This window comes from Mytilus galloprovincialis, chromosome 9 (assembly GCF_965363235.1).
Source record: "Mytilus galloprovincialis chromosome 9, xbMytGall1.hap1.1, whole genome shotgun sequence".
NCBI lineage: Eukaryota > Metazoa > Mollusca > Bivalvia > Mytilida > Mytilidae > Mytilus > Mytilus galloprovincialis.
Genome location: NC_134846.1, coordinates 11,415,863 through 11,437,674, shown reverse-complemented (window position 1 = coordinate 11,437,674; position 21,812 = coordinate 11,415,863). Strand labels below are relative to the sequence as shown.

Here is a 21,812-nt window from a genome sequence, read left to right as displayed (position 1 = left end):
TATAAATCTCCAAAATGAACTAACAGAATTGGAAACAGTGACATTATAGCTGAGACGAACAAAGACAGAGAAATAAGAACATGCAGTATGAGTGTCAATGAGACAAATATCTGTCCAAGTCACAATTCGTATAAAGTAAACAATTACATGTATATCAATATTTAAATCAATTTTCTGTCTATGGACAGCATCACTTTAAAAAATAATTAAAACTGTCTGCGATGACAAACTCTCCTAAAATACAAAAGTTTCAGGAATACTTTAATTATCTGCTTACTATATATATATAGCCATTTTAACACTTGTTACTAATATTTATTAGATCCAAAGGCATTAATCTGATTTTCTTACTTTTAGTTATATAAAAGAATTAAAGTTAGAGGATCATGCAGGAAAAATGGCAAAAAAATTGTCAGGCGGTACGAAGAGAAAGGTAAATGAGTTAACATATGTCTGTAGGGAACAAGAGATGCATGTACAAAATCAAGTATGTACAAATGCCATTTTGTCCATTTAGGAGATATATGTAAGGCATCACCAGTAAACTCAATTTAGCGACCATCAAATCACCAATTGATGATGTCAGAGCTTAAAATACAATATTGTTATCTCCAATCAAATGAAACTAACTGAAAACAATGTCAAATCGTCAATTTAAAATCTGTCATACTTGGTCTGCACTTGCACGTAAGTTTTCATGGCATCAATTGTGAATTGATGCCATGAGGTTTTGTGTTGTTATCCAATCAAATTGAACGTTACAAACAATTTTGCATTAGAATAAATGTTAACTGACTTAAAAAAAATCAGTGCATAGTAAAGAGTTTTCTATTATTGAATTGGAAAAACATTTTCTTTTCATTCACAGAATTATGTCAGAAAATTCAAATTTGTAATTTTTATGGCATGAACTTTTTTAGCTCACCTGGCCCGAAGGGCCAAGTGAGCTTTTCTCACCACTTGGCGTCCGTCGTCCGTCGTCGTCGTCCGTCGTCGTCGTCCGTCGTCGTCGTCGTTAACAATTTACATTTTGAACTTCTTCTAGAGAACCACTGAATGGAATGGAACCAAACATGGCATGAATGTTCCTTATGAGGTGCTGACCAAGTGTTGTTACTTTGTAGCCGATCCATCATCCAAGATGGCCGCCAGCGGGGGACTTAGTTTAACATAGGACCCTATGGGAAATGCATACAAATGACTTCTTTTAGAGAACCACTGAATGGAATGAAACCAAACATGGCATGAATGTTCCTTATGAGGTACTGACCAAGTGTTGTTACTTTGTTGCCGATCCATCATCCAAGATGGCTGCTAGCCAGGGACTTAGTTTAACATAGGACCCTATGGGAAATGCATACAAATGACTTCTTTTAGAGAACCACTGAATTGAATGAAACCAAACATGGCATGAATGTTCCTTATGAGGTGCTGACCAAGTGTTGTTACTTTGTTGCCGATCCATCATCCAAGATGGCCGCCAGCCGGGAACTTAGTTTAACATAGGACCCTATGGGAAATGCATACAAATGACTTCTTTTAGAGAACCACTGAATGGAATAAAACCAAACATAGCATGAATGTTCCTTATGGGGTGCTGACCAAGTGTTGTTACTTTGTAGCCGATCCATCATCCAAGATGGCCGCCAGCGGGGGACTTAGTTTAACATAGGACCCTATGGGAAATGCATACAAATGACTTCTTCTAGAGAACCACTAAATGGAATGAAACCAAACATAGCATGAATGTTCCTTATGGAGTGCTGACCAAGTGTTGTTACTTTGTAGCCAATCCATCATCCAAGATGGCCGCCAGCGGGGGACTTAGTTTAACATAGGACCCTATGGGAAATGCATACAAATGACTTCTTTTAGAGAACCACTGAATGGAATGAAATCAAACATGGCATAAATGTTCCTAATGTGGTGCTGACCAAGTGTTGTTACTTTGTAGCCAATCCATTATCCAAGATGGACGCCAGCGGGGGACTTAGTTTAACATAGGACCCTATGGGAAATGCATACAAATGACTTCTTTTAGAGAACCACTGAATGGAATGAAACCAAACATTGCATGAATGTTCCTTATGCCGTGCTGACCATGTGTTGTTACTTTGTAGCCCATCCATCATCCAAGATGGCCGCCAGCATGGGACTTAGTTTAACATAGGACCCTATGGGAAATGCATACAAATGACTTCTTTTAGAGAACCACTGAATGGAATGAAATCAAACATGGCATGAATGTTCCTAATGTGGTGCTGACCAAGTGTTGTTACTTTGTAGCCGATCCATTATCCAAGATGGCCGCCAGCAGGGACTTAGTTTAACATAGGACCCTATTGGAAATGCATACAAATGACTTCTTTTAGAGAACCACTGAATGGAATAAAACTAAACATTGCATGAATGTTCCTTATGAGGTGCTGACCAAGTGTTGTTACTTTGTAGCAGATCCATCATCCAAGATGGCCGCCAGCAGGGGACTTAGTTTAACATAGGACCCTATGGGAAATGCATACAAATGACTTCTTTTAGAGAACCACTGAATGGAATAAAACCAAACATGGCATGAATGTTCCTTATGAGGTGCTGACCAAGTGTTGTTACTTTGTAGCCGATCCGCCATCCAAGATGGCCGCCAGTGGGGGACTTTTGAATGAAATTAAACATGTTCCTTTCCTTATCAATGAGGTTGTGTTGTCACTTTTAGCCAAATTTTATATTTTTTCATATGATTTCAAAAACCCAAGTAGAATCAGGTGAGCGATACAGGCTCTTGAGAGCCTCTAGTTTTCATAAATGCATGTAGCACATGGTTGAATTATAAAATTATTGAATTATGTATTGTTTCCATTACTAAATGTGTCCTTTAAGATTTTTGTGTTTCTATTGAATTAATTAAACTTTGTTATGTTTTGATATTTGGTTTGATATTGTAGCTAAGTTATATAATTAGTATGCTTGGTCAACCTAAAGTGGTGCTAATGGACGAACCTTCAACAGGAATGGACCCTCAATCAAAAAGATTTCTCTGGTATGTACACACAGTAGAACATGTTATTTATATCTCATGTTCCATTCTTATGTAATATCTCCCTGGAGGGAAGAACTTTTAGGACACTGTGGGCTAAATTTTCGTGTTAAATTTTAGAAACGAATGGGGATGGTGATTTGAAGGATTATTTGATCATATTGTGAGTTTGATATTATTGAACTGAGGAATTCAAATAAGCAGTTACTTTATTGACAATGAACATAATATTTTGTAAGTATTTTTGTACATGAGGTTTTTTCACTTAATGTGGCTCGGGACTATTTGACTGCGCATAATTTCACGCATGAATTACAAAAGTATTTGTCGTAAATTTGATATAATTTTTTTTTTAATATTTTGATTGATTAGATACGTTAAGTAATTGTAGTTATGTAACTAATTTAATATTTTCAATATTATCCGTATTTGTTTAAGGGTCAAAATGACATTTCACCCATTTTCATCATTTTCCTGCCAAAATAAATTATTTTTTTCTTATCGGTGACCTATATTTTTTATTTGCTCATTCTTTGAAGCTATATTTCAGCTTTTCATATTACAGTTATTTTGATATTCCGATAAAAAATATGTCAACACCTCTATTTTCCCTATCATTTCATCGAAAAATGGTCCCTTTTACATACCTGTTTAAAAGTAAAATTTTGAACATAAACGGTAGGTGACCCCCTATTTTTTTTTTTTCAACCAATTTGATTCACTTTCTGTAAAGAATAAAATAACAAAAAATACGGCACTTCTGATAGAAACTTCGAATAGGCCCGAGCCACCTTAGCATTGCTTGGGAATTTGATTTTTGATCACTTTTATTTCTAGGGACACTATTAGTTCCAGTTTTAGTGGAACAGAACGTGGTGCTATTTTAACGACACATTATATGGAAGAAGCAGACGCCTTATGTACAAGAGTTGCTATCATGGTCAATGGAAAGCTTGAGTAGGTATTTAATCTAGGTCACCTACATTCATTGGATAAAGAAGTCTACTGTGTGTGGGGTTGTATAGCTAGTCAAGGTTGTTAAAAACTGACAGCATTAACTATTGGATATAATAACATCTGTCAAAGTGTCAATTTTCATTTTCATTATGTTCCAATGTTATGAATTATATTTTTAGGGTTTGCATTATCAAATTTTGAACTTTGCCATTGTTTTATCCGGGATACCTATTTTGTATACACAACTCCTTCTAAACTCCTTAATTGGATTCATTATTTCTTGTGAGTTATCATATCAAAGTAAAGTTTAAAATCGTTTTTTTTTTAATCTAATGTCAATCATTGGAATGGCCATCTGATTACCATAATTGCCTTTTGTGTTTAATCTTAAGGGATTAAAATCGCGAGATATAAAATGTCCGGCTGGCTCAAATATTTTTTTGAAGCCCTGACTCAATCCACATCTTCTTATATCTATTGTATGTAGACTATGTAGAGTTATTGGACTTTAATCATGAATAATAAAGCAAAATTTTAAACTCTGGTATGCTTTCACATTATCTCATGACATTTTTCCCATAGTTTGTGGAAAATTAAAAAAAAAAAAATAGCATGTATTTAATCTGTTTATATTCACTGCTTTGCGGTTGGATGAACTGTACTCTCTTATCACAGCTGCTTATTCATATTTCATTAGTATTTTGAAAATATGTTGTTATAGAAAATAAATTTTTTAATGTGTTTCCAGATGTATTGGTGCAACTCAGCATTTAAAGAACAAATATAGTAGTGGATATTTATTAGAAGTCAAACTTAAAATAGAGGACATCACCGATGAAGAACAAGCTCACAGATTAGAGGAATTACAAAACTATGTTGTGTCTCTATTTCCAAATGCTGTAACATTAGAGAAATTTGGAACTTATGCCCAGTTCAAAGTACCAAAGGAGGATGTTCCCTCATTAGCTAATGTCTTTGCCTCACTTGAAGAAGGTAAACATACAAGAATTTGTTTCGAGTTCGGAGTCAGTTTATATAATAATCTTATTAACTTCTACCTTTGATTTTTCTACATATGTTGTCTTTTAGTCTTTTAAAGAATAATTATTAGGATATATTTTTATCCTACCACAATATACTTTTTGATATTTATTAATATTATGTAAAAATGATTTAGGACTCTTCTTAAATAATCACACATCAACTGGCTTTTTCAAGTGGAGACATTAATTTCATCCCAATAGGTACTCAATGGGTTCATACAATGTGAAATTGAATTAAGCAATATGATCGATGTTTTTCATACAGATTAAGGATTTGACGAAGCCTTAGCAATGTTGACTGGTATCAATATCATCACAGATGGCTGTTAGGGCATGATTTCTGTTTTATCATATACTTAGTACAAAATACAGTAATTTTGTATACCTAATAAAGGTTTTTTTTATCAGTCTGTATCACATACCCTGTATCGCATACCCCGTATCGCATGGCAAAACCTGTATTGCATACTTTGTGTGACGTCAACACTTGAACTATGCCGTCCAGTTGCAAAATTTCCTAGCATGAAAGGGAAAAAATGAGTTAAAACTTACAAAAATTTCAAATAAAATCAATATTTTCCAAAATATTAGTACCCAGTAACTTTACAAGCGATTTTTATCTATTAAAAAAAAAAGACACAATAAGATGGAAATATCTGAAGTTTTATTGTTTATTTGGTCTTAATTTTTGTGAAGTTTGTTTTCATTACCTGATGGGTTAAACACAAATGGAAATTTTTACGATTTTAATTTGATTAGAGAACATGATGGCAAACTTTCAAGAAATATTTTTTTGGTGTTCACCTCTTCAGAAATTGAAATGAACCCAGATCGTGAATAATATCATCACCGAATAAACAATAAAACTTTCAACATTTCTACATCCAACAATATTTATTTTTTTAATATAAATTTTTGTTGAAATACTAGGACAGTATCGTTGGTGGATGCATTTTAATACATTGTCTTTGTCTTAAACGTATATTGAAAATGTAATAAGGTTATTGGGGATATTATGATGTGGATAGTAAGCAAATAAGGAAGTCTATGGAAAAAAAGACAGCTGGGAAAATACAGCACAATCATAACGTTCTTTTCTTGCTTATAATTTCGGACAATTTAAAAAAAAATGAATATCCCATGAATCTGATTCTATTAAAATATATGATAAACAGAGTAATACATGGCAAAATCCGTATCACATGCCCTATCACCCTCGACCAATATCATCCCTTTGGCCTAAAGGCTCTCTGGCTGATACGGCATACGATACGAAATATGACATGAATTATTCTCTTATGTATTTTATATATATACAACTTTATTATGTTTATTACTAGATATGAAATAAAGATTATTATTTCATATAAAATACTTTTATTGTGATTATTATAACTATTAGATTAAATTAGTGATCTTTCATTTTGGCATCAGACATTTCCTGTTATGATGTCAAATTATATGGAAATGTTTTAGAAATCAGGCAAAAAATAGCAGTAATGTGTAAAGGACACTGGGAGAGTATTGAAAAAATATGTGAACATTGAAGATTTTCTGTGTTTATCTTCTATCAATTTGATATTTCATAATGACTTAGTGAAAACAATAGATATGCACCACTTAACATATAAACTATTTGATAATTTAAAGACGATTAGGCTGTTTTCTTTTTATCAATGACCATTTATATTTTAGGTAAACGTCATCATGGAATGGAAGAGTACAGTTTTAGTCAGTCCACTTTGGAACAGGTAAAAGCCATATATATCTTATGTATAAGTTTACATGTTTCATACTGTGCTCTTCAGTTTGTCTTAGAAATTTATAAAAGACGATGAAGGAGGGAGGATAGAAATTTGGACCTGAAAATTTTATATGTCTGTTTTAGACAAAGTCATTCAATTGTTCTAGGAAATGTATTTGTTTTTGGGATACAATTGCTTATATTATATGCTCAGAGCCATGCCCGCACGTCCACCATTTTATTCTAAACATTAAGGAACATCTCAGATTCTTATGATTGTCTTGCTTTAAAAAGTAAAAACAAACAAAGGGATTGAACTTAAACAACTTTCCTATAATGGTCTCTTCATAATCTTCATGTTTGATATTTCCCTTAACTTGTATGCGTGTTTTTAACAACACGGAAAATCAGAAGTAAGCAGTATTTATATTTAGTGTTTTTATAAATTTAGAAACACGTCAGAGAGATCTCCCGAGTTTTGATAAAATTGCGAGAGTTCTTTGAATTCCGATAAATCTATTTCTGTCATATAAGAACTGAAGTGGAGTTTTTCTTATATGTCACCGTTATGAAAATGATCTTTGATATTGTACTTTCATAAAGAAATAGAAAACCATCTAGGTCGTTAAATTTACATTTAATATACGTTCTTGCTTCAGGGTTTGTTTAGGTAATTATGCGCATGCATATAGTTTTCTTGACTTCAAGGGGTATTAGATTGAATGGTTGCTCTGGATTCCCCACTCAATTGATTAATTTAAAACTCATGGGATGTATGTCTGCTATTGAGGATTATTGCTGTTGCATAATTTTAAATCATATGCATCATTTAAATTAAAATAAATGTAGTTCACATCGTAAAGGTGTAACTACAATACCCCTTCAGGCGAAATGGATTTTCCATATTATCGTTTCGAGTTGTCTCCCTTCCTGAAGTAACTTTTATCAATTCTGAATCTAAATACGATACAACACGTTGAGAAAAATTAACTCTTTCTGTCAATAAACGTCGTATTATATTAAAAACGATTGCAATTTAAACCGAGGAGTGTGTACGGAAAGGAGTCATGACCACTGACCCAAAGAAAATTAAATATTTAAAGAGTTAGGAATGGGGTTCCTCCTAGAATTAACGTAGGAAAAAATTATAGGTGATAAGATGCGAAGTAAAATACTTTCTCTCACTCTCAGTCTCAGTGTCTGCTGTGGAAAGTAAACTTGGAATTGATAGTACAAAAATAAAACACAATAAGTACATTGTTCATACTGTTACACTTTACTTTTGAAAATAATATTATCCAGCTACATGTATACATTTGTCAATGAAAACAATGGCAATCGTATCCCTAAGAGCAATCTGCTCTTTGATTATAAAGAAGGGAGGAAAAGACCACTATTAAGACATCAGAATTCTATGTATAAGCAGAGCCAATCAATTTTTCCAAGTACTGTAAAGTTATATTATGGATTACAAATTGTAATTGGATAACAACACAGACATCTCAGTATATATTCAGGAAACTGCGGGGGAAATATGTTTTTCACCCCAATAGGCTATTTGCCAATTCCCGTAATTGACCCTGTAATTAGCGATCCCTATTTTAGTTGTCTCCCTTATGAGGGACATTAATTTTCATTTACATTAGAGAGCTAACAGAAAGAGCACATTTACCTGTGCGTAAGTAATCTATAAGGTTTTAAAAACTTTTATTTACATTAATTTGTTGTTTAGCTGAATACTTTTGACATCAGAAATTATTTTTCATGAAATATTAGTTAAACTGCCGAGGGAAAAGGAACGTGTCACATTCATTAATCAATAATAAGTTTTTAATTTAAAATCATGTGATTTATACATCAAATACTTAATTGATGTCATAAAGTGTTATTACAATTTTTTTCACACACGATAAAACCATTTTCACAGAAAATGTCTAAATCCCTCATGTACGCGAAAAATATATTCATGGTGAATTTTTAACAAATACCTGGTACTAGAAAAAACATTAAGGCAGGGCTATTGGTTATATATGTGCAATTCATTTCTTAGAGAGGGTATATTATGTGACATCCCTGTCTTAGAGTTTATAATCCCAGAGCAGAATGAGGTTTATCAAAAGTGTGCACCACATATTTAAGTGTTTTGTTTTTAAATAAACAGACAAATATTACAGTCATTCCTTAAAAACATAAATTAATATTATTTTTGGTATTTAGACTTATAGATTTTTTTATCTTTTTTCAGGTGTTTATTGAATTTGCTAAAAGGCAGTTGGACGAGCATGCTGGTGACCATGACGATGATGATAATATAGATAAGACAAGAGCATCCTCCCTTGTTATTTGACGATAGACTGTGGTGCTTTAGTGTTTACACTTTGTTATGGCATTTAACTGTTGCCATTTGTTTGCTCTGTGTGATGATTAAAATTAAAAGATACAATTCAGTGCTCAAATAAATATTGTAATATTCCATGATACAAGTATGTTAAATTGTTTCAGATGGTACTTCTTTGGCAATGACTAGAGGAGCATGTATATCTCTCTATTTTACAGCCTTTTCATTGAGTGTGTAGCCAAAGGTAATATCTTTGGTTAGCTTGCTTGTTATCTGAACCGTAAAGTCATTGTTAGGTTAGGTAAACTACCCCGTTTTAAGAACAAGTCCGACAGAAAACCACTCTATATGTCTGTTAGTTTAAACATATTTATTTTATAGTGGATTGGGAAACAAATTTTGCAACTTATATTAATCCCTTTCCACTGTCTGTTGGACTATACTACTTCAAAAAAGAGTGTAGTTTACCGGATCTAATAATGACTTCATGGTTCAGCTAATAAGAAAGCTAACCAAAGATATTACTTTTGGCAACACACTCAATGAAATCGTCTGCAAGAACTTATTGTGATAATATTTGTTGAATGAGAAAAGAGTGATTGTATAATATGATGTTTTTGTCTCTTTGTTCGTCTGTTCATCCACATGTTGTATCCAATAAAGTAACATTAAAGTTACAATTTTTAGAAATTTCAATTTTTACTTAGCATTTTAATACTGATTACCAATTACTGATTACCAATTACTGGTTACCAATTAATGATTACCAATTACTGATTAACAATTACTGGTTACCAATTAATGATTACCAATTACTGATTACCAATTACTGATTACCAAATTTTGTGAAAACCAAAAATTTATTTTTCTAATGAGCATAATTTTAAGGGTTTACTATTACTAAACATGGAATTTGTCTTTATAAATGTATGTATATATTATGAAGTTTTTAGCAGGTTTTCATTTAGGAATAGTGTAAGCATATTAATACATTGATCCCATTGTTAATCAAAAGATGATCAAAGATGTTTTAAAATTATAATGGTCAATATGTCAAGACTTTTAACTTAAATTATTATAGATTTTTAAAAACATTTTAAAGTTATTTTTAATATAGAGGCTAAAATATTTCTTGGCATTTATTACGAATTGGTGAAATCCCACAATTTGTTGTTCATATTTCATGTTAACTTTAACATATCATTTTAATCTGCCTGACTCAACTGTTAAGCAAGGATCTCACACTATTTATTTATATACTGCCACTATGCTATTTGCGCAGTCAAATTGCATTGACCGTATATTCATTTGTGATATACAGTCACTGACTGTATAATACCTTGTTTATGACGTTGACAATATGCAATAAAACATGTAGGTTTGCAGAAATTTTAAGTTGTTTGCTCCAAATTAAAAATGATGTTTTTTCCTGTAAATATTTCAATTAAAACAGTGATAGGAGTTGCAGTTTATAAAGAATAACAATATTTTGTCCTGAATAATTGATTTTATTTGTAGCCGGCTCAAAATGGTAGAAAGGCTCTGCAAAGCCTTGTTTTCTACCTGTTTCTAAGCCTTGTACAAATAAAATTTATATTTTGAGACAATATATGGTTATTCTGTACATTTACTAGGTTTTTCCACAGTTATCTACCTTATACCTGTAGGTCACTGACAAGAAATTAGTAAGAACCACACTGTTTATTTTTTACAAATCGCCACAGTTTTTCTACCAAGTTCTGATGGGTTATTGTTGAAAGACGTTGTTGTTTGGTAAATGTAGTGTTTCATTTAATTTGGAAACACATGTTAAAATTATGTCATTGATGCCAAAATTACAGGTCTTAATTCAAATTATGTTAATTTTAAATACCGAGTCATTGTTCCTGCCTCCCGATCCTGGTTTCTAGGGTCAACACATAACATGACTTGTCTCTAGATGTTAACTTTTTTTTCCTATGCCAGGGCTTTTCAAACTACTTTGTTAGGTGAAGTTTAGAGTTGGGGGGTTTAAAATATTTGATTTTGAATACACCATATCGCCATTTGTCTGTCATTACTGGATACAGGTATTGTAAAATTTTGACAATATTATAAAAAATATAGGACACTAAAATGAAAAGATGATTGCTATATGCCTTCATAGAACAAGAGGAAAAAATTCTCAGGTCAAGTGGCTCAGATTTCAGAATAGCGATGGTCTATTCCTTTGTACTTGGTATGAATTCAACTTCCATGTGTGCTGTCCTTTTGTATGTGTTTCTTGTGTATGGTGCTAGTAGTTTTCTCATTGAAATGATCATCATGTTCATCTGTCTCATTTCCACCCTTACCTTTAGGTATATGTATGTTTGACAATTAACTGAACAAACTATATCAATGTGAACTTTAATTGTCAAAGAACACTGTCAATTTTTATTACTTAATCAAAACCTTTCTTACCAAAAAAACAAACAAAAAATTAAAGGACCAGAACCATTCTTTAATCCGTGTCTAAACAAATTTTGCTGTTGAAATTCTAAATTACAGTTCCATTTTCTAGTCCCTTTTCATTAGATAATGTATTTTAAATCAGAGTAACGAAAAATTAAGAAATGTCTGTTTGTTTGTTTTTCAACATTCAAACATTTGAAAAAGAATAATTCTGTACAGCAAATTATTTTTTTATGAATTTTACAATGGGAAAATGAGGTCTCTGATATTTCATATTGTCTTCAGATTTTTTATCAAAAGGAATTTGTGTCTAAAATATTCACATGGGAAAACAAATATTAAAGTATTATTCAATGTATTAGAAATAACAAGAATTTTAAAACACTGGATCATAGTCATATTTATGATGTAAATTTTGTAGAAATATTATGGTTACTGTGTGAAATATTTTATGCTTAGTTTTGGAAAGTTGAGAGGCATCACTAAGTAAAGAGTAAAAAGTTTGAGAAATGAACCTTCTAAGGTTGGTTTTCTTTTTTAAATTGTTTCATGTTGAGTATTTTAAACCTGATTTTACAGTATAGGTTACACATTGTTGAAGGTCATGCTGTGACTCATTGTTGCATACATAAACATCATTAGGACTCCTGTGAATAGATTTCTCATTAGCTATTATACCTCATCCCTTATTTTTATATCTTGATCAACTAGTTTGAAATCATAGCAGTAAGATTTGGTCCATTCTTCATATTCATTTGATGATCTTGTTTTTAGCTCACCTGGCCCGAAGGGCCAAGTGAGCTTTTCTCATCACTTGGCGTCCGGCGTCCGTCGTCGTCCGTCGTCGTCGTCCGTCGTCGTCCGTCGTCGTCCTGCGTTAACTTTTACAAAAATCTTCTCCTCTGAAACTACTGGGCCAAATTTAACCAAACTTGGCCACAATCATCATTGGGGTATCTAGTTTAAAAATTGTGTCCGGTGACCCCGCCAACTAACCAAGATGGCCGCCATGGCTATAAATAGAACATAGGGGTAAAATGCAGTTTTTGGTTTATAACTCAAAAACCAAAGCATTTAGGGCAAATCTGACATGGGGTAATATTGTTAATCAGGTTAAGATCTATCTGCCCTGAAATTTTCAGATGAATCTGACATTCCGTTGTTAGGTTGCTGCCCCTGAATTGGTAATTTTAAGGAAATTTTGCTGTTTTTGGTTATTATCTTGAATATTATTTCAGATAGAGATAAACTGTAAAAAGCAATAATGTTCAGCAAAGTAAGATCTACAAATAAGTCAACATGACCAAAATGATCAGTTGACCACTTTAGGAGTTATTGCCCTTTATAGTCAATTTTTAACCATTTTTCGTAAATCTTAGTAATCTTTTAGAAAAATCTTCTCCTCTGAAACTGCTGGGCCAAATTATTTGAAACTTGGCCACAATCATCATTGGGGTATCTAGTTTAAAAATTGTGTCCGGTGACCCCGCCAACTAACCAAGATGACCGCCATGGCTATAAATAGAACATAGGGGTAAAATGCAGTTTTTGGCTTATAACTCAAAAACCAAAGCATTTAGAGCAAATCTGACATTGGGTAAAATTGTTAAACAGGTGAAGATCTATCTGCCCTGAAATTTTCAGATGAATTGGACAACCTGTTTTTGGGTTGCGGCCCCTGAATTGGTAATTTTAAGGAAATTTTGCTGTTTTTGGTTATTATATTGAATATTATTATAGATATAGGTAAACTGTAAACAGCAATAATGTTCAGCAAGGTCAGATTTACAAATAAGTCAACATGACCAAAATGGTCAGTTGACCTCTTTAGGAGTTATTGCCCTTTAAAGTCAATTTTTAACCATTTTTCGTAAATTTTATATATCTTTTACTAAAATCTTCTTCTCTGAAACTGCTGTGCCAAATTGATCCAAACTTGGCCACAATCATCTTTGGGGTTTCTTGTTTAAAAAATGTGTCCGGTGACCTGGCCATCAAACCAAGATGGCCGCCACGGCTAAAAATAGAACATGGGGGTAAAATGCAGTTTTTGGCTTATAACTCAAAAACCAAATAATTTAGAGAAAATCTGACATGAAATAAAATTGTTAATCAGGTCAAGATCTATCTGCCCTGAAATTTTCAGATGAATTGGACAACCTGTTTTTGGGTTGCGGCCCCTGAATTGGTAATTTTAAGGAAATTTTGCTGTTTTATATTGAATATTATTATAGATATAGGTAAACTGTAAACAGCAATAATGTTCAGCAAAGTAAGATCTACAAATAAGTCAACATGAACGAAATGGTCAATTGACCCCTGTAGGAGTTATTGACCTTTGTAGTCAATTTTCAATCTGCTTCCTTTGTTTAATATTCACATAGACCAAGGTGAGTGACACAGGCTCTTTAGAGCCTCTAGTTTTGGTAGCCTGTTGCAAGGCAGAACTTCTGACTTCTCTAAACAAGTCTTTATCCTGTCTAGTTGCAGCCAAAATTGTCTGCCTATCTGCCTGTTCAAATTCCTTTTCAATCATTTCTTACTGATTTATTGTGTAATTTATTATAGTCCTAATGTAATATTTGTCAATTGACTCTGGTAACAATCAATCAGCCAATCCACGAATTTCCTCCCCAATTCTAAAATGTTCATACAGAAACTATTATAATTGAGCATACATACATTTTAATTTAACATTAAATAACAAAAACTACTGGTATCTTATTCATAACCATCTAAGCAGTATATTTTGTGTCCCTTTTAAGTTTCTTAATAATTAATCACACCTCTTACATGTTATCATTTTAAAATACCAGAAACTTTTTCTTTTATATTTTTAACATATATGCATGTTTTTTAAGAATGTTTTCTTTTCTTAAGCTTTTTTATGACAATAGAGCAATTTTAAGTTCAAGCTTTACAATAGTGAATAATATTGGAATGATGTTTTGCAAGCTTTACCATCTTTAAGATCTTTCTTTATACTGACAAATAATTACTTCTTTTTATTGTAAAAAAACAAAAACAAACAATTATTAACAATGAAATTTAAAAAACATTTTGTAATCTATAGGGAATCAAACCTGATATCTACCAACACGATTCTAACATTAGGACACATTGCTGTGGCGCTGAAGGACACACCAAAGACATCAGATTCTGTGATGCAAATATTTCAACAGAGATTTTGTTCCCCACCATCTTCATTAGATAAACTAATTGTGGATCAGATGGGTTGTATGATTATGGCAGGATGTGTGAGTATTCTAGTCCACTTAGATGCACCACATTTCCTTGTGTATTATAAAAAAAAGGAAATATGGGGTATAGATTACTTAGTCCGTTTTCTTATTTGAATTGTTTTACATTTTTAGATTTCTGGGCCTTTAATAGCTGACTATGATTTTGGCTTTGCTCATTTTTGAAGGCCGTACAGTGACCTTTAGCTAATTATTTATTTATCTGTCTGAAATAAGTTGGTCTCTTGTGGAGGGTTGTCTCATTGGCAATCATACCCCTTTTTTGCTCACCTGGCCCGAAAGGCCAAGTGAGCTTTTCCCATCATTTTGCGTCCGTCGTCCGTCGTGGTCCGTGTCGTCCTGCTTCCATCGTTAACTTTTACAAAAATCTTCTCCTCTAAAACTACTGGGCCAAATTAATCCAAACTTGGCCACAATCATCATTGGGGTATCTAGTTTAAAAAATGTGTCCGGTGACCCGGCCAACAAACCAAGATGGCTGCCATGGCTAAAAATAGAACATAGGGGTAAAATGCAGTTTTTGGCTTTTAACTCAAAAACCAAAGCATTTAGAGCAAACCTGACAATCGGTAAAAATGTTTATCAGGTCAAGATTTATCTGCCCTGAAATTTTCAGATGAATCTGACAACCAGTTGTTGGATTGCTGTCCCTCAATTGGTAATTTAAAGGAAATTTTACTGTTTTTGGTTATTATCTTAATATTATTATAGATAGAGATAAACTGTAAACAGCAATAATGTTCAGCAAAGTAAGATTTACAAATAAGTCAACATGACCGAAATGGTCAGTTGACCCCCTAAGGAGTTATTGTCCTTTATAGTCAATTTTTAACAATTTTCATAAAATTTGTAAATTTTTACTAAACATTCCACTGAAACTACTGGGCCAAGTTCATTATAGATAGAGATAATTGTAAGCAGCAAGAATGTTCAGTAAAGTGAGATGTACACACACATCACCATCACCAAAACACAATTTTGTCATGAATCCATCTGCTTCCTTTGTTTAATATTCACATAGACCAAGGTGAGCGACACAGGCTCTTTAGAGCCTCTAGTTAATTTTAACCAAGATACCTTATTATATTATTATATAGATTGATTTATTCTTGTTAGTTTTATGTCCTTTTTATGCCCAATTTATGGGCATTATGTTTTTCTAGTCTGTGTGTCAGCTCGTTCGTTCGTCTGTCTGTCTGTCCTGCTTCAGGTTAAAGTTTTTGGTCAAGGTACTTTTAGAATAAGTTGAAGTCCAATCAACTTGAAACTTTATACACATGTTTCCTATGATATGATTTTTCTAATTTCAATGCCACATTAGATTTGTGACCCCAGTTTTACGGTCCACAGAACATAGTAAATGATAGTGCAAGTGGGCATCAGTGTTCTTTGGACACATTATTATTATTGATTTAGGAAGAATTGTATTTTATTTTTGTGGGTGATTTTGTGGTTTTACTTAAGACTCAATAGTCCATACTAGGCTAAGTAAAATAAGTACTTCCTTGAACATTGACATTGTGGTTCATTTGTACCCACAAAAATCAAAGAAAATTGACATCTCATGAATAATAATGAATATACACTATGACAAAAAAAAAAATTTTTGTTTTGGCTCAAATAAGATAAAAAGAAATTTTAAGATAAGAATAAAGAATATTTTTGTTTAATTAAGATTTAATGAATCAATAATATTATAATGATAGAATTTATAGTCTGAATATCAAAAAGAATGGAAAATGATTTTTTAAAGCAATTGCTTTTATGCCGTCGCGTATGGCCATCTTTGTGACCCAGATCAGAGACTCCGCCCAGATCAAGCCATAGTATTTTGTTAAACAGGCTCCTGGTCAGTCATTCTTTAACACCTATGTATGTTTTCTAATGCAATACATAGCTTGAAACTTTAAAAAAAAGTTAGTGGATTTAAGAAGTTTCAGAATATGTTCTTGTAGATGTATTTTTGTATTTAAAGGGTCAACCGTTTGACTATCAAATAACATAGAAGTCCGAGTGAAAAAAAGTACATTTTAATAAATGCGATTCCGTTTTCCGCCGTTCGTACGATGTTTCAACAAAATATGGATTCATTTCAGTTGTTGATTTAGTATTGAAAATTTAACTGAATTATCTCCTAATAAATACGGTTTTTTATGTTTAATTTGTGTTTCTTTAAGAGGTCAGGTGCTCTTGTTCATTCATAAAATTATCGTTCATTCATACATTTATCGTAAAATCAAAATCACTACACAGGTTAATGTCAAATTATTACCTGTAATCTAAAATTAGACAAACTTTATTTGCGCAAATAATTTAGCGGAACGAAACCCTTGTTGAAAACACATAACAATAAGTTCGTTTTCCTTTTCAGTCAAAACTCAGTAATATTTATCGATCACCTTACTAATGAAATGGACCCGTCCAAACGTAGTAGATGCCAAGTCGGTCCAGATGAAGAGATATTTACAATTTGGAATTTTCTAGTTTATTAATACATAGATTGAAAAAAAGTACGTCTTTTTAAATATCATGATCAAAACTGGGTTTGCATAACAAATGTCAGATGAAACCATTATCCTCGTCTTTTCAGTGAACAAGTCTACTACGTTTGTTGACACTCGAAGGTCCACTGTGTTAGCAATTTTATTTCACATGTTTTCGAAATATTGAAGATCATTTTTCGCAATGTTTCCTGAAAATTGATAAATATCAAAGCAACGTAGAGCTGTTTGTTCTTGTTCGTATAATAAAATTGAGAATGGAAATGGGGAATTTGTCAAAGAGACAACAACCCGACCATAGAAAAACATACAACAGCAGAATTAAGGTCACCAACAGGTCTTCAATGCAGCGAAAAATTCCCACACCCGGAGGCGTCCTTCAGCTGGCCCCTATACAATATATATACTAGTTCAGAGATAACGATTTAATGTCATGTTTGTCTGTGATGACCCCCCTTTTCGGGATTGCATGAGAATTGTAGTTATCTCGTACCCACATGCACTTGTTTCTATCCATAGGAAGGTCGACTATCCATATAAAACTATTTATATGGATAATCGACCTTCCTATGGATAGAAACAAGTGCCTGTGCTCGTACCGCATCAGAAGGACACATATCAACTGAGCAATAATGTTTGGAACTTAGTTTTAAAAATGATGACAAAGTAACATTATGAAAATATTTTTATTAAGCTGAAATATACATTTATTCTTTACATGTTTATGTCTTGTAAGATATTTTATTTCTTTCCCGTTTTTTAACATTTGCGTCTGGAAAGTTGAAATGTTTTAACTTAATCATTTGTGTTAATGGTTAAATATAAATTAATAATGAAAATTGTTAAAATTAAATCAATAAAGGAAATTATTGCCAAGGAAGTTACAAACACTACCAGGGGATAATCCATGATGATTTCTTTTTGAGTTATATGTTTCAGCACATGTATATTTGACCCCAACTTTAGCCTGGTAAACGTGTTGTCTCCTTGTGAAATATAAAACATATTAAAAATGACTTTCTGCTAAAGTCTTTTATTTATATAAAGTTAAAACCTTCTTACTTTTAACTAGACAACACTCATGTCAGGTTTAATTCTTGTATATATGTGAATGAAAAATAAAAATCCCCAAACATTAACATGGCAGCAATTGCTTTTACAGCCTTTAAGGCTTTGATTTAGAAATCTAGCAAGCATGTATTGTATGTAATGGTGATGATCTCTGTGTTTGGTCAACAGTTATATCTATTCGTCTGTAGCCATATCTTGTACTTGTATTTATTATTGTTATAGTTATTCTTGATTTTTTTACATATGTATGTATTTGAGATAAATATAAAATCTGTAAAAAAAATTCGTTAATTTTTAATGCTGCTTATCTATAACTGTTGTTATTACATTAGCTTCATTTGGCAAAACTTTTAGGAATGTTTGGTCCTCAATGCTCTTCAACTTTGTATTTTATTTTGCCTTTTTAACATTTTGTGATTTGAGTGTCACTGATGAGTCTTTTGTAGATGAACCGTGTGTATGGTGTAAACATAGAATTTCAATCCTGGTATCTATGATGAGTTTATTACCACTTTCTTTCACCTAAAAGGTAAATGGTTGAAGGTGCCTTTATAAGTGCCCATTGTTTTTCATAAATACTAAGTGTCATTTCAGCATGAGAAAACGATTATGGGCTATAATTATGTTTAAGAGACAGCTATCACAGTAGATCAATTTTCTGTTCTAGACTTTTATTTTACAAAAATGAAAAAATCAGCAAGTACACAATATTGAATCAACTTGTTCAAAATAAATGGTTCAAGTTGCATTTTGTAAAATACAGTTGTTTCACAAACCATACATATTTTGAGGAGATATTAAATATCACAAAATATTTTTATGCAGTTAAGCTGCATTATGCGAGCACCCTAGATTTGTGTTCTACCCAATAAATGCTGAAATACTTGCCATTGTTATTATCTAGCTTGCTACTATGTTATATATAACTAATTGAACACTTTTTTAATACTTTTTATTCTAGATTACAAAAAATATGACCAGAAAAACCATAAATGATTGTCGATTTATCCAAAAGTTTTGAAGTTACACATAGGAAGTAGTGCTTATTAAGAATCCTTGGGTAGTTCATTATGACTTGTGCTTTTAGCTAAGATGTCAAAGAACAATTGTTTGAAATATTTAATCACCGAAAATCTCTTAAGACAAGTAGTTAAGATTTCCCAAATGGCAAAAGTCGTAGGAATATTGTTTGTCATCAATACGTAGTACAACTACGTCAGTAGTCTATTATATAATAAGTTCAACTGTTCATGCTGTTGGCGGCAATTTCAAATTAGAAAAAGAAATTTTCATATCTTTTCAATTTGGAGGCAGGTGTGCAAATTAGCGGTGGGCCGAGGTCCGCAACCTTCCACTTTTACAAGCGGAATTTCGACTAGGATAGTTGGTTTCTAGCTACGCCCGACGTAGTCACCTTCCACTTGAAAGAAAATGAGAATTAACTTTGCAAACCTTTTCACCATGTTCTCAAAAGTCTCCAATTGAACGAGCTAAAAACTTATTTTTATCATTATTTTTCATGACAGCGATGTTCATTTTGTTCAACCGCTAGCTTTATACAGAAAATCGCCGACAAATAATGTATAAATTCGAGTAAAATCGTATCTGATTGACAAAAACAACATTGTAAACACATAACAATGGCGGCCGTGAAGACAAAATTTAACAATATCGGTTCCGATTCCGGAAGCGGATAAGGGTAATTCCGGGTTTGGCGATCAATTACCAAATAAATCCAAACAGGTGAAAAAATACATCTATGCATGGTAAATGAATATAAACACTAGAATTGTAAACCAAAAGATATATGTTAAAGAAAGAAAAAGCAGAAAAATATTTTATACAGAAACTCAAAATTCTTTTTGACAAATTTTAATTTAAAAATCCAATACAACGTTACAGCTGGGAATAGTATATCTAATAAAATTGAGAATGAAAATGGGGAATGTGCCAAAGAGACAACAACCCGACCATAGAAAAAAACAACAGCAGAAGGTCACCAACAGGTCTTCAATGTAGCGAGAAATTCCCGCACCCGGAGGCGTCCTTCAGCTGGCCCCTAAACAAATATATACATGTTCATGGTCACAGTCTAAATTTTCTTAATCAGTGATGAATGATGATAATGCATGTGAGATGCTTTTAAAGTGTAAACATATTACTGCAATTTCAAAGGGTTATTTTTTTATCTCAATTTTGAAGGGTCAATTAAAGTAGCTGAAAGTTTCTTTCTTTATTTTCACAAATAATGCAACTATATTATATATACCTGAATGTAAGTAAATCATAAGATATATAGGTGGCATCCTTTGGGCCACTTTACCCCCTCCTGTTTAATAACTTGGAAATGGTCTAGCTCCCAACCCCTAAACCATATGAGGGGCAGATCCAGGATTTTAGGTTAGGAGGGCCGCAAACTTAAATTTTCTCCAAGCAGAGCGAGGCTTAAAAAAAATTTGAGGTAAAATTATCGGAATATTCTTTATTAAGCTGAGAACAACCCATGCTTTGCAAATTTAAGGGGGTGCACGCCCGCCCCCCTCCGACTGAATCCGCCCCTGCAAATATTCAAGTAAGGACAATATAATAAATAAAATGAAATATAGGGGGAGTCTCTGGAGTTACCCCACCCCTCCTGTTTGAGAACTTGGAAACGGTCGAGATCCACACCCCTTAACCATATATATTCATGTTTGTGACAATATGAAAAATCAATGAAATATAGGCAAAAATGATATAGGAGAGTCGCTGGGGTCACCCAAACCCTCCTGTTTTAGAATTTAAAAATTGTTGAGATCCCCACCCCTAAACCATATATATTCATGTATGGGACAATATAACAAATCAGATGAAAAATAGGGGGAGTCCTTTGGGTCACCCCACCCCCACCTGTTTGAGAATTTGAAACCCGTTGAGATCCCCACCACTTAACCATATATATTCATGTACGGGACAATATAACAATTCAAATGAAAGATAGGGGAGTCACTTGGGTCACTGTACACCCTCCTGTTTGAGAACTTGAAAATGGTCAAGATCCTCACCCTTAAACCATATATACTCATGTATGGGACAATATAACAAATCAAATGAAATATAAGGGAAGTCCCTGTGGTCACCCCAACCCTCCTGTTTGAGAACTTCGAAACGGTCGAGATCCCACACCAAAACAATATATATTCATATATGGGCCAATATAACTAATTAAAGGAAATATAGGGGGAGTCCCTGGGGTCACCCTACCCCTCCTAAATCCTCTGCCTACCCCTACCTGTTTGAGAACTTGAAAACCGTTGAGATCCCCACCCCTAAATTATATATATTCATATGTATGGGACAAAGTAACAAATCATTTACATTTACTATGGACAAGTCAGTCAGACCTCACCTTTGATCCCTGTTGTAGTGAACATTTGTCTGATTCGTGTCTC

At 32.8% G+C, this 21,812-nt stretch overlaps 1 protein-coding gene across 9 annotated transcripts in view; it reads left to right on the top strand.

The window, feature by feature from the left end:
- LOC143044397 (cholesterol transporter ABCA5-like) overlaps positions 1 to 21,812 on the top strand; it is a 294,548-nt gene that overhangs the window by 51,187 nt on the left and 221,549 nt on the right. For 7 of the 9 annotated variants that reach the window (XM_076216391.1, XM_076216396.1, XM_076216388.1 and 4 more), the window contains 4 exons: positions 358 to 433; positions 2,943 to 3,037; positions 3,872 to 3,991; positions 4,740 to 4,984. In XM_076216391.1, coding sequence (XP_076072506.1) covers positions 358 to 433; positions 2,943 to 3,037; positions 3,872 to 3,991; positions 4,740 to 4,984 — 536 coding nt within the window. Of the gene's footprint in view, positions 1 to 357; positions 434 to 2,942; positions 3,038 to 3,871; positions 3,992 to 4,739; positions 4,985 to 6,729; positions 6,786 to 9,023; positions 12,317 to 21,812 lie in introns of those variants that run through there. The other 2 variants (XM_076216395.1, XM_076216393.1) reach the window with 1 other exon arrangement.